The sequence below is a fragment of the Leptosomus discolor genome, chromosome 6 (genome assembly GCF_034619465.1).
Source record: "Leptosomus discolor isolate bLepDis1 chromosome 6, bLepDis1.hap2, whole genome shotgun sequence".
NCBI lineage: Eukaryota > Metazoa > Chordata > Aves > Leptosomiformes > Leptosomidae > Leptosomus > Leptosomus discolor.
The window spans coordinates 46,347,907-46,361,472 of record NC_141396.1 but is presented as its reverse complement, the minus strand read 5'-3'; the positions used below and the strand labels follow the sequence as shown (position 1 = coordinate 46,361,472).

At 37.4% G+C, this 13,566-nt stretch overlaps 1 protein-coding gene across 1 annotated transcript in view; it reads right to left on the bottom strand.

Annotated features, from left to right (window-relative positions):
- The window catches only part of PLXDC2 (plexin domain containing 2), a 264,341-nt gene that overhangs the window by 117,860 nt on the left and 132,915 nt on the right, over positions 1-13,566 (bottom strand). The window contains exon 3 of the mRNA XM_086466772.1: positions 446-592. Coding sequence (XP_086322898.1) covers positions 446-592 — 147 coding nt within the window. The remainder of the gene's footprint in view (positions 1-445; positions 593-13,566) is intronic.

The window sequence follows — 13,566 nt, the reverse complement described above, 5'->3', positions numbered from 1 at the left end:
CTCATGAGTTTTATCAGTTGTCCCGAAAGAAAAAAGTGAGTGTGACACCTGGTATAAAACGGACGTGCAAACACAGATACGCTCCATGGGAGACAAACTTCAGCAACTTAATCCTGAACCCAGTTCTGCTGCTATTGAAGTCAATGGTAAAATGCCCTCCAACTTCAGCAACATAACCAGTTTATTGTTTGATAGTTTGTGTTCCTTAAGAACAGAGGTGAAGTTTAAATACATCTGTAAAGGCATCTCTGAAGGACTGTTACAGCAGTGTAAAAAAGCAATTTAGAGCAATTTGATAGCAACACTATGCAGACTCACAAGCTTAACTAAAATTCAAAGATAAAGCTCTGTGAACAGTAGTCACAACATTTAGTAATACTACTGTGTTGGTCACTAGCAAAAAATTTCCCTATCAGTCAAAAAAGAAAAAGGTATAATAACTTACTGCTGCTTGCCGATGGGTATTGGAAAGGATCCCATGAATCTTTACTTTGTCTTTTTCCATTTGGTCTATATTGACCCACAAATCACGGCTGGTAGAATCATACGGGCCATACGTCCTTGAAGTATAATAGTTATGATCTGTATCCTCCTGACAAGGGGAAAAAACCCATAGTAAATACAGATTAGAAAGGAATATGTACCTTAGTTTTATATTAGTTTTTTGTAACTAATAAAGCTACTCTAATTAATTAGTAGTAGCTAAGGCCCTACCTCCACAAGTAGAAGGCCCTAACACTGAGCCTAGCTGGTTGCTCTATAAGAATGCTTTAAATGGTACATTGATCCACGCTTAAAGCAGACTCATCATCCATCTTGTAAACCAACAGTTAAATTCTAGCCTCAAGTTCAACAACTTTGCCAGTATGTGAGGAACTACTCAAGTATAAGCAACTACCAAATTTTGTGTAAAAATGTCTCATTTATTGTTTTAATTCAAGTTAAATAACCTTAGACACTTCTGGAAGGAAAGAAATTCACTTCTGCTTGGATGATAGAAGGAAAACAGAATTCCTCTTGCTCTTTCAAAAAGCTTCATGACCTTCATGCAGATGCATTTTATGAATGTACCATTAAATATTTCCCACATGCTAATTTTTAAAATTCTATCTGTTAATTTACAATATAATATCAGAAAGGAATATACGGTTAACTACTAAAGTTGGCCTGAGCAGCTTGGGAGGTCTTAGTAAGGTTAGGATACACACTTGTATTCCAAGTCGCTGCCCTCATGGTTTTTAACGTGTATTACCATGGAAATGAAATTGTTGGAGTCATCCACAAATTTCTCAGCTGTAGAAAAACATTTTCTTGGTATCAATAGCTATCTGTGAGTCTTCATTCTGACAGACCTGTTTATGGGCTTTGGTTGATTGCACCTGCTTTGTAATACATTCCATCCCCTACAGGTAATGTATGCATAAGAAGACAGAAAAATGCTTCAGAAATTACGCTAACTTTGCATGTAAACTACGGAATTAAAAAAGTAATTGTAATAGTTGTATGACACAGATGTAGAGTTCTGCAGATATGTAGAATTATATATAAGCACAAGTAGGAAGAGAAACAAACTTTTCAGTATCTTTTAATGACATAGAAGCCTCTTACCAAATGAAAGAACATGCAGAGAAAGCAGAGAACATACCCATTACTAACTTCAATAAAATTGTTTTTGTCTTTGTTTTCCAGGTATTTTGGAGATATTAGCATTACTTGCCATTGCTTCTCTAAATGCACAGTCCTGTCCAAATACTGCGTATACATGAAGTAGGAAGCACCTCTCTTCTCCTGAGAAGCACAGCTTTTTTAAGCAAAGGATTTTTACAGAGATATTTTGCGCTAGGTATGAGGATTACTGTTGGCAACCTTTGTGAGTATAAAGGGAATATTTATTAGAACCTCCCTCTAACTCCTCCCTTTTGGGGAAATAAGTTATTTTTAACCTGAGGCAATCCTCAATGCTGAGTTGCCATAATATTGTAGATTGTAAAGAAAATTATCTTTTTACAGTTTTCATGAGGGATATTGTCTGATGACACCTTGAATATATTCCCATACTTCTCCAGCTCCAACTGAATTTTTTCAGGAAAGCTGAATGCATGCACTATTCTTGAAAGCTCAGCACAACTGAAGATTAAGCCTTCTTTAAATACGTGGTATTCACTATTTGTCAAATTCAATGACTGACCATCCATTCCATATGTTACATATACTCCCAAATACCGTCCAAACACTACATACCTGTTTCCTCAATAACTGCTGTTCCTTAACAGATCAAGGCTTCAAATGTGTGAGGTGAGCTGTCACAATCAAGATAGTATAAAGCAACTAACTGGGATTCTGGCCAAAGATGTGCATGAAAATAGTACCGAAACAGACATGAGACAATAAAGTTCCCTCTCAGCAAAATAAGACATCACGATTCAATGATGATGCAATCACATATATAAACATAGGACTTTACGGGCTTAATTCTCTTCCTGACACATTTTTTAACAGAAATTGGAAGGTGCTGTGAATCTCTAGGAGTCAGAGGATATTATCAAACAAGATTCGGGTTAAGAATAAGAGCTTCTGTTGAATCCAACTGCATGAATATTTTGCTTTTAAATATTGGATCCAATTGGATCCAAGCCACAGACATTACTGAACAAAAACTTTTGCCATGTATATCGATATCTAGGTATATATCTGTAAGACTGTAATGGAAAAAAACTAGTAACTTCAACCAGTGAAAAATCAGCTGGCATCCAGGAATGAGCTCTTCTGTTGCACAACAGTATGCTGTAGAAAACCTTAGTTTCTCTGTAATTGAAAGAAGACAGACATTCACCAAATAAATCATTATAGATCAGCCAGCCAGATGGCAGTTACATTTTGGTAGCTTAAGCTTTGTTTGCCTTCTCCCAGTTCTGGGAGACTGTGACATGACCAATTAAAAATCAATCAAACAGTCATCCAAGGTTCCTTATCTTCAAATACCTATGATTAAGTGTCATGAGTTATAGCCAGCTACAATAGAAAACAATTAAAACTGCATTTAATTTAATAACTGTTGTCTCATTAAATACTCTATTTATTGAAATCCCATTTTCAGACTTCATTGAGATGACACCACAATGAACAAACCCTAAGGCCATCAAGGATGGGGAGTTAGACTTTATAGATGCCTAATTTTACCACTGTAAAAGGAAGGTCTGGTATCCGATTTTTAAGAAAATGTGTTAACAAATTGCTCAAATCACAGACTAAGCCTATTTTTAAATTATCTGAAAGTACTGCTGGCATTTGCCACAAAAATTAGTGCTGAGGAAATTCATCACCAGATGCTAAGTTCAGAAAGTCATCTTTAACTCTGAATATATGAGCATTTATATATGAATAGCCTATGAAATTAATCAGACAATTATGCTTTCTAAAAGCTGCATTTGTAGAATAAAATGGAAACACTGGAAAGAGAAAACAGGCAATTATACATTTAAAAATAGACTACTTTTCAGGCAGAAAGCAAAGATAACAATAAAATACTTCTTGGGAGATTTAGAGGAAGGAAATGAGCTAGCAATTAAGAGTATTTCCCTAATGAAGAACAGTAGTTCTGGCAATTCATTTTGCAGAAGAAAAAAGAACACCCTTTCTATTAAAATAAGCCAGCAACAAGATGGCCCTGCACACATACAACAAAACTAGCTTCCTCAAAACTATTTGCACTCTTACCCAATCTCACATAATGATTGTTACTCTCTTACAGCACCTCTGCCTATCCTGTCAGTAAAATACAGATAAAATTGACTTCTGAATAGTTCCAGATTTCTGTTAGAAAATTGCTCTTAGATTTCTGAACAGTATTAGTACACACCAGCTAAAAACAGCACAAGGACTTGAGCTAGCTCTGCATTGCTGCTGATGGAAAGCCTCCTCCAGGCGGCATGTGTCCGGTCACTGAGAAGGGGCGAGAGATGCATGGTCACACTCCATATTGCCAGGGCTGATGTAGCATGTGTGTATGGTGTTGCAATTGAATTTTGTCATTTATTTAACTTTTCTTAAGGCAAGCACTGACTGAGACAGGGGCAGATGGCAAGGACACATGGAGAACATCCCCAGTCTAACAGCCATTAGCAGAGGAGATGAGACAGTATGAGAAAAGATCATCTATCCTGAGATGGGGTCCTAATTGGAAGATTAAAGCCAGACCCAACAGGGAGAGAGACACCTTGCATGCTGCTGCCATATAACTGCATATTAACACAGAGTACTGTAATTATAATCATAACATAGCAATGTTATGATGCAATTTTACAGTTTTATAGGATCTGATCGCTGAAGAACCCTGAGGATTGCTTAATCTGAACTGGCCTCTCAAAACGTGAAAGCTCCAATTTCAGTAGGCAAACTGCACACGAACACATAAAACTCGTGCAGAGGATATATATAGTGGCTGCTACTTCAGTAGCTCAATGGTTATGAGTGGTTCTCTGATGCTCAGAAGTATCAAATTTTGTGAGTGCTTTGCATCAAGGATAAACTCTTTGCTGAGGAAACACTATTTACAGAACTGTCCCATTGCTTTCACAATGACAATACAATGACAACGCAATCTATTCTTTTGGGGTTGGGTTTTTTTGGTCTTTTTCTCTTTTTTGTTAAATATCCTATGTGGGAAGAACTTAGGAAATACATATACATATGGGCATAGCATACATATTCCACATCAACATTCATCAGAACCTGAAGACAGCCTGCAAACACCACTGTTGATTACACAAGCCTTAGCAAAATCTATTTTGAACAGCTAATATCATGTCTAATGAATGAGGGGAGCCCAATCTAACAAAAGAGGAAATCCTTTTCTGCATGCACTGGGATTAAGAACTTCATCTCACGCTATATTTTCCAAGAAGAGGTTACATGAGAGCTCTGCAGAGTCCTGAAAACCTGTTGTGTGTGTGCAAGTGTCCTCAAACTCAAGTTTTCACTAGGGCCAGTACAGAAGTCACTTTGCCCAGAATCTCACAGATTTACATATGGAGGTTGTTATTGTAAATACTAAACAATGTCATCAGCTGGGATGAAACAAAAGCATTTAGCTCACAGCTCTCACCCCTAAGTGAACACAAGGCTTTATACAGCTCTACAACATCTTAAACTCCCAGGTTTTTAAACTGAACTTTTCTGAGTGCCTCACAGCACGTATAATGGAGTCACACATGCTGACAGACAGTCTGGCAGAGAAGGATGCCACAAACCTGTTGTTAATCCAAAAAAGCAGTTTAGTCTTCCTGGCTTTGTGAAAAGTCAGTCTGAAGCCACTGCCTTTTTCATGATATTCAGCTGCTTTTGAAAGGAAGCTTCCCTCTTGGAGACTGATGTAAAACTGTCAGCCTATTTAGGGGTCATTACAGCAGTCTTATAAAGTCCCTTGGACTGTCTTGTCATAAGAGACAAGCTTCAAAAGAGCAAAAGTCTCTGCAATGCCTTACTTAAGAGAAGAAAAAAGCCAAATCACCAAGTCACTCAAAAACCAATTACAGTACGTAAATATTTATTATGCAGTTTTGTTCCTGATTTGCTAGAGCAGGATTTTGAGAAGTGACGTTCTCAAAATAGGCCTTTATTAACTGCTCTGTAGCATCTTCTCCACTAAAAGAAAATAATAGGAACCATTGCAATAAAATGACCATGAAAACACCTAACAGCAATTTGATTTTAGTATAATTATGAAACATGTTATAGAGATAAATTTCTAATTTTTAGACATGTATAAATGACTAAATTGTTCATGAAACTGAAAGTGTAAAAATGACTGTTCGTAAACATAAAAAACTAACTGCCAGGCCTAGACTACAGAGCATCAGTGGTTATGACTCCATGCCTGTTACCATTCCCAGTCCTGGGGACTCATGACTCCAGATTATGCCATAAATTATTACACTTTTGTCAAGTTATCTTTTAAACATTTAGTATTTTAGTCTTCTAAATATTCACTTCTTGTGTGGAATATAACCAACAATGCATCTCTGACTTATGTACTTCGACCTACAGACACACTTGTGCGATTTTTTCCTCCCCCTAAGATACATAAATAGCATTTAATGTTATCCCCCTCCCCTCCTTTTTTTTTTTTGTAATCCAGGTATTAGAGCAATTTTAAACTCTCTGCAGCCTATTTCTTCCTCTGGTACATACTCAGAAGCTGGGACAGGTATGTCATCCTCCTTTCCCATTCTTTGTCCATTTGGAAAATGGCAAATCTAGCTTGAGATGAAAATTGTTACAAATCTGAAGGATTAAGCCAATATTAGCAGGTATAGTTTCTAGTTGATCAGGGCTTTATGTAGGACAGTGCAGGAAGCTGCCTCCACACTCACTGGTGTGTGCTGCAACTCCTGAGCAGTTAATACTGTGTCTCAGGGAGCCATCAGGGCTCACAACTGAAATCATAAACCAATCAGTTGTATGAACACGTACGACTGATATTAAGTTGATATAGGCAAGAACATGAGCCTATTAAGGCAGTAGCTTTTTACCTGTAGGGATAAAACCTAATTTGAAGCTTTTAAGGGTGTCCTATGTTCACTTCACTCAGCACCATCCTTTGCAAAGCTGTGCTGTTCAGTTCGGCTGTGTGCTGTTCAGTTCGGCTGCGTGCTGTTCAGCACGTAGCCAGACAGCAGCATGTTCATCACAGAGCCTGGGCATCAAAGGAAAAACTGTATCACCATGGCTTTTCTGGAGAATACTTGGTTTAAAGAGATTGCAACTGAAACTGGCCATCGATTTAACCAGAACACTTTCTAGTTTAGCTCTCACATACAACACACTTGAACCTTTAGTTACTAAAACATAGGACTGGCTGGAATCCACAATCAAGATGCAAAATATCAAAATTACTATTCATGTCTTAGAAAGACAGTGATGACTAAAGTGGTTAAGCTGTAGCTCTGGTTTCTACTGCGCTTTGCTTTAGAAAAAGTATGCATTTTGCTTTGTTCACATGTATTTTTCTATAAACATCTGTAAACAGGAGTTCAGTCAGGATATTCTATACAAGAATATTGAAAAGAAAGCTATGTACAATTTTAATACTGTTCTCACCAGCCAAATTTCTTAAGGACTTGTCACAGAAATGCTTCTTTATCTGATCTTGCAGTCATCCTTAAAAAAAAATAAATAAATCCCTTGAGAGCTAATGCAAGTGCCACAATTGTAAGACACCATATTTAATTGAGATGCTTGATGAGGTACATGTTGGCTAGACAGGTGCTTCTAAGTCACTCACTTTGCATAACATCAGGCTCCAAACAAGCTCTCTGTAGAATTTACACTCTTGCTCTTTTCAGAGGAGATACTCTGAGCACTTTGCAATTACTCAGACAAGATCAAAATGCCAAATAATATCCTTCCTCTGCTGTCTCTGAAATGTACTACTGCCTTCAAGTTAACCCTGTGTCCAGTTGATCCAATATTCTCAAATATTTCAAAATGACACTAACACATGATTTTCTTTCTGATAGGTGTACAATTTACGAATCTACGTTGCCTTTTAACAGTAGAGTGATTCAAAGTGGAAAAGTTCATAAACTTGTATTTCCTCTTTTTGGCTTTCAGCTAAATACGGGCCACTAGAAGATAAAAGACAAGGTGCTACAGAATTACTTTTGTCTTGAAGGGTGTCTTTTCACAATTTCAAGCAAAAGCGATGGCAAACATGTATATCCACTCCTAAGCACAGAAAAACAGTGAAAGACGAAGACACCTCATTTTTACTTGTGTTCCAAATCAATCTTTTTTTTTTTTTTTTTTTGGTGGGCATGAGGGGGCGGCAGGGGAATGAGGAGCTATCTCAAGGTTTTGACCCTGATCAGAAATGGGTCATTTTTATTTTTCTTGATAAAATTTCTTGTTGGTATATCTGTAAAAACAAACAAAACCAAACAATCAAACGAAAACAAATTAGAAAACTCTTGGCCTTTTCACTTCCGACTTAGATAAACAGCTGAGCAGGGTGGTATCTGGTTTGCAGGTTAGAGACTTCAGTGCTGCTGTTTTCATAAGAGCTAGGTTTCTGAACACTCATCAGAACCACAGACCTGGTAAATGCTGTCAGTGAAGGTTTGCCAGCTCAGTTCAGCAGGCTTTCGGGTTCACTTTAGAGGAAACTGAATACCCACCTTGACTGCACTGCCTGTGCTGATGGATGAGATGCAGTGGCCTAAGCACAGGAGGAACTCTGGGATCCAGGACCTACAGCAGACCCCTATCCTACAGGAGGAGCAGCAGATCATTCAGTATAACCACAGTTCCTAAAGTGATACCAGACACCTATATAGCCAGGCAAACGAATTTCACCTTGCATTTTCACCGCCTGTGATAGGATACTTTAACTTGTACATACCTCACCTACCCCACATACACCTATAATTAGGTATGCAAATTGAGGAGCTGAATTTCACCTGAATTTCAATATTAACTACAATTAAAAAAGCAAACCACTCATACAGACTCTAGGCTTTCATAGCAATCACAGTAGCCTAGTATGTGTACTACCCTTAATTGAATGTTTATGTAAGAAACAAAATCTCTGAAGTGTATTTAAGAAATCACCTTACCAAAGTGAAGGAGTAATATGCCTGACACATCATGAAGATAATACTAACATAAGAAAAATCAACATTTTATGCACTGTTATTGACAAAATTATAACATCAAATGCTCTATTAAATTAAAAAACTTAAACCTTTTCTCACCTACATTAATATAACTGTAGCCTAGCTGTACAGCACAAAAATTATTTTTCAACAAAATGAAAATTCTCAGAAATAAGCTGCTGTTTCATTCAACTATGTAGTCACCAATTGTACACCTGTAAGAACTGGGGTTTTGTTTTCCAGGCAAATAGGGATGTTTCATGCACTTGCTTTTAACTATGGAAGGAAGATGTTTCAAACATCCTCACAAAACTCTCCATTAATTACTGTGCCAAACAGTCATACCCCTCAAATGAGCACCCAACCAGGCTGCTGACATGTGGAAGCCACATTGTTGGCCCACTCCTGGACATGGCTAAACAGCCGCAGCACTTCGGAGCCAGGTTATGCCTGTCCTGGCACTGAAAGGCACTGTTCTTCTTGTACACCAGGAAAAAGGCACCACACTTTGCCTGAGGCAGGAAGAACCTGAGAAAGCTGCTTGCTTTACTGTCTGTACTAGAGCAAACGGGGATGCCTCTGAGAGATCATGGCATTTTTCTCTCATGATATTTTACTGCTCCACCTGTATGTGATCAGACAGATAGAATTTCCATCTGCAGTTTCTCCCCCTTCCTACTTTTGTTGCTAAGGCTACAGAAAGAATACACTGAGCGGTGCTTTCATTTATTTAAAAATTTTAATAGTAACTCATGAAGTCATGCAGCTTGATATAAATGCATGAAGCAAACCTCCAGTAACCCTGTCACATCTCTCTACTTCTGTTAATGTTGTGCTGCTAAAAAGTCTGATGAATATGTGAGCTTGCTGTTCTCCCCTCCTCCCCCCCCTTGTTATTCATACTGAAATTTGTTGCAGACTCTCCAAAATCTCCATTGCCAATTTTGTGTTCTAGAAATATACTGTTTTATTACTGATCGTCTCTGAAGAGCTAGATGTGCTGCACATGAATGCATACCAGTGTTACAGTAGAAAGAAAACAAAAAAAATCCTATTATTTTCATTACTTATTAATTTCTGTTCTGTGTATGAAATACTACAGCTGTTGAAAGTGTTTCACCAGCATTTTTGTCAGCCGTTGACAGTATTTAGCTGGCATTTTTAGAAGGACAAATGCACATTTTACAAATGGAACTTTCTTAACATTGATCCTTCTCTCGATATGAATTTTGAGCTTTGTTCCCATTTACTATTCTCTCCGAAAAATCTGTATAACTGACAATCACAATGAAGACAAGCCATTGACTTCCTGATAAATGCTGAAATCTCTCAAGTTATAATTACTAAAATTACACACAGTCAAAGGAAGTGTCTGACCAAATCTAGAACGATGTACCCATCTGCTTACCTGCCAAGTTGTGGCTGTTTTGGAATAACAGATAATTGACTCTCCCATATTACAGAAACATGAGAGATTTTCAGAGTGGCACAGAGTAATACATCAACGTCAGCAGAATTCCCACAGCTTTGAAAATCTATCCCTAAGGATTGGTGTTATCCAAACTGGAATCATGTGGCTTAGCATAACAACTTTTTACTTACCTACCCAAATTCCTCTGCACTAACAACTCAGTAATGTATTCATTCTCACTCCCTGCTCCAACCAGCTATGCAAAATTTGCTGTGTGCTGTTAAATTAGCTAGGGCTGTTTGTTTTGTATGGGTTGAAAGGAGCACCATGCTCTGCTTTTTGCACGACCAAATCGGTACAAGTCTCACTCATGAGGACATTCCGGGTCAACATGGTGAAGAGAGTCAGAAAGGAAGTGACTGGAAAGAAGAGACCACCTTCCCAGCCTTCATGGCCACACTAATATTCAGCTTTCACTAGCTGAATCTGTTTTCAGCGAACTTCTACAAGCAAGGGCTCAGGCATGTATGACTGAAATAATTAATTCAGAAGGAAAGTACAAGGTCTGTTGTTGATACCGCTCATAGCTCTTTTCAGTCATGAGTTCAGTGATTCTGGAATAATTGTAATGTGCTTTAGGAACTTAGAGATGAAGTGGGATATGGAAATGTAAAATATTATCATCAAGAAAATTCAAAGGCAGATTCCATTAAATTCTGAATCCCCTCTCTCCTTCCTTGCTATAAAAATTCATTATCATCAGCATGTTAAATTAAATGCCTTGTGTGCCAACATAGCTAAGCATATGGAAATGTACTCAGGATTACCATGGAGAACTCAATTCCCTTTCTTAGGAGTCAGGAAACTTGTTTTTAATTTCTTTCCTCCCCTATGCCGCCTCCCGCACCCCCCGCCCAAGTTTAAAGGAAATAGAGAATGAATTTCACCTCCAGTCTTCGCGTTTTTCTTTTTCAGCTGTACCTGAGTTATTAGCGGAACCATCACCCCTTGAGTTTAGACTGAGAATAATGGAAACGTTGACAGGCTCATCGCTGCACTACTTACAAAGCTGGCAATGAATTCAGTCCAGCTCAAGACTATAGAAAAACCCAATGCAAGTGTCAAGATAACCTCCATCTAAGAAAGCAATTAATAAATTTAATACAAAAAGACATATGAGGCTTTTGTCTACTTTACCATTTTGCAACTGAAAGCCTGAAAGAAAACAAGACTCATATATCAGTTTGCTGGCCAGCTAGAAAGCATGACATCACTGGTGGAAAACTCAGCTGGACAAGCAGAAAAAAAGTGAGCAAATTAATGATTGTCCCAGATTCTAGTTCTAGTTGCAGGTGACATACTGGTTTGCATGATGTAGTAAGAGGACTAGGATGTTTCATGTGTGACCTGTGCTGCTTCCAGATTAATTCACTTTCTGGCTCTTCTTTATAGCTATTAGAAAGAATCAGTTAAATACTGGATTTAGAATAATTACAGAAATTTAAGTGACTTAGGATGTCATCTGAAGCAGCTTGTCTTTTGAGAAAGTTCATATACTTTCCCTACCACATGAAAAGGTAAGGAATATTTTTTTTCTCCCCTGGACTCAGTTTGAAAAAACAAGACTTGATTTTTCCGAAAATAAATGACATTCTCCCTCTCCATCATCTTCAAAGTAACAAGGTAATTTTCTAAAATAAACACTTGAAACTGTGAATAAAAACATTTTAAAATAGCAATAACAACTTTTCCAGAAAAGAGTGTAATAAAAGTTGTTTAGAAACACTTCAAGAAAATCCTATACATCTTAACCTTCAATTACTGTATTGCTTAACAGCAAATTTAAGCTTTCTTACAACAAAAATTACATCTAAATATTCTGCTACGTAGAAAAGCAAAAGATATATCCACCATGGTTTCAGTGCAACTCCAGCACATCCCAAGACTGTTCCTCCAGTACATCCTAAATCTCTGTTGTAACTTTCAAGCTTCTACTACAAAAACAATAATATGACATTTAACTTAATTTAGTGAGTGGATACCAATAAGAGCGGAACAGCAGCTGTACTCTCTTAGGCCAAACATCCTTTTAGTCTGGTCCCTAGAACTGTCAGAGAATGATGCCTAGGAAAAGTAAGAAATCCAGGTCAAACAGTGGCAAGTCCTTATTTTTCCTAGGTTCCAGTGATCCGCTCTTCAGAAACTCCCTTTGTGTTTGATAATCTTTGACAAATTTCTGTTCAATGAATTTGTCTAATTTTGTAAACTTTGGCATCTGCCACATCCAGTGTCAATGAGCTCCAGAGCTTTCACAGTTTAACGACGGCAGTGGAGAGGAATCATAACAGGATGCTTGTTTAATCCTCTAGAACGTTAAGGAAACATCAGAGCTGTGAACAGCACACATCCAAAATGAGACTTCTGGGCTTGAGTTACACTGGCTTAAAAGCAGCAAGACAACTGAGTTTTAAATACAACTGAACATGAAACGTAAGGTAGAGTCAGAAATGGCAGAAAACCTGGTATAATGCCACCTTCAACTATAAAAACACATTGTTTAATCAATAGTATTTTTAGCCCTGGAAATGCCAGGGCTATACTAGATGACCAAATGTTAATCAAAGTTTGAAAAAAAATATTTATGAACCTACAGGAGGAGCCCAAATTTTCCCTCCCTTTCTTGAATGAATCCTTTACATCCACCACAAATCACATGCTGTAGTAATTATTAACTGAACAAGAAATAATTGTACTTCCCTATTATTAAAAATAAGAATGAATGCAGCTGATGTTACAATAAAGATTTTGTGAGTAGATTTGGTGAGTTGCAGCTTGTAATTAAATCAATTAAAGTGGATTTCTTCACTTTAAATGATCTTGAAACAAAATTTGCTATTTCCCTTATTTTAGGCAAAGGCTTAACATGATTTGAGCTTGATAATATAATCTATGATCTGTCCCCAAAACGAAGAAATGTTAGGAAGCAGGTAACAAAGATAAAACCAATCGTCACTTCGGGGTTTGTTTGGTTTGTTGGTTTTGTTTTGTTTTTTTTTTCACTTTTTTTGCAAATACAGATTCCAGAACAGATACATCACTCTTTTGCTCTCTAAAGAATCAGCTAACTCTAGTGACAATTCTTTGTTCTGCAAAGCTTCATTACTCCCCACTTACACGACAAATGCTTTAACTGAAATAACAATTAAAAGCCTAAAAGATGGTTAAACCTTTGTACTGAACATGTGTTACTTTTATACTTTATAATCCACATTGAAAAGTGACTATGCGTTAAAAAATAATTCCGTCCTGCTGCAGAAGTCAATAGCATCCCCAATTTTATTACATTGAACGAGCATATAAAAATGTCCATGGAATTCACTCTTGCATTGTTGAGGATCACCGAAAGGAAGATACAAACAAAGCACAATATTTGAACTATAAATTCAAAAGCTAAACAAGCAGGTAACTCTACACAGGTAAGTAAAGGCTCTAAGAGATAGCAAG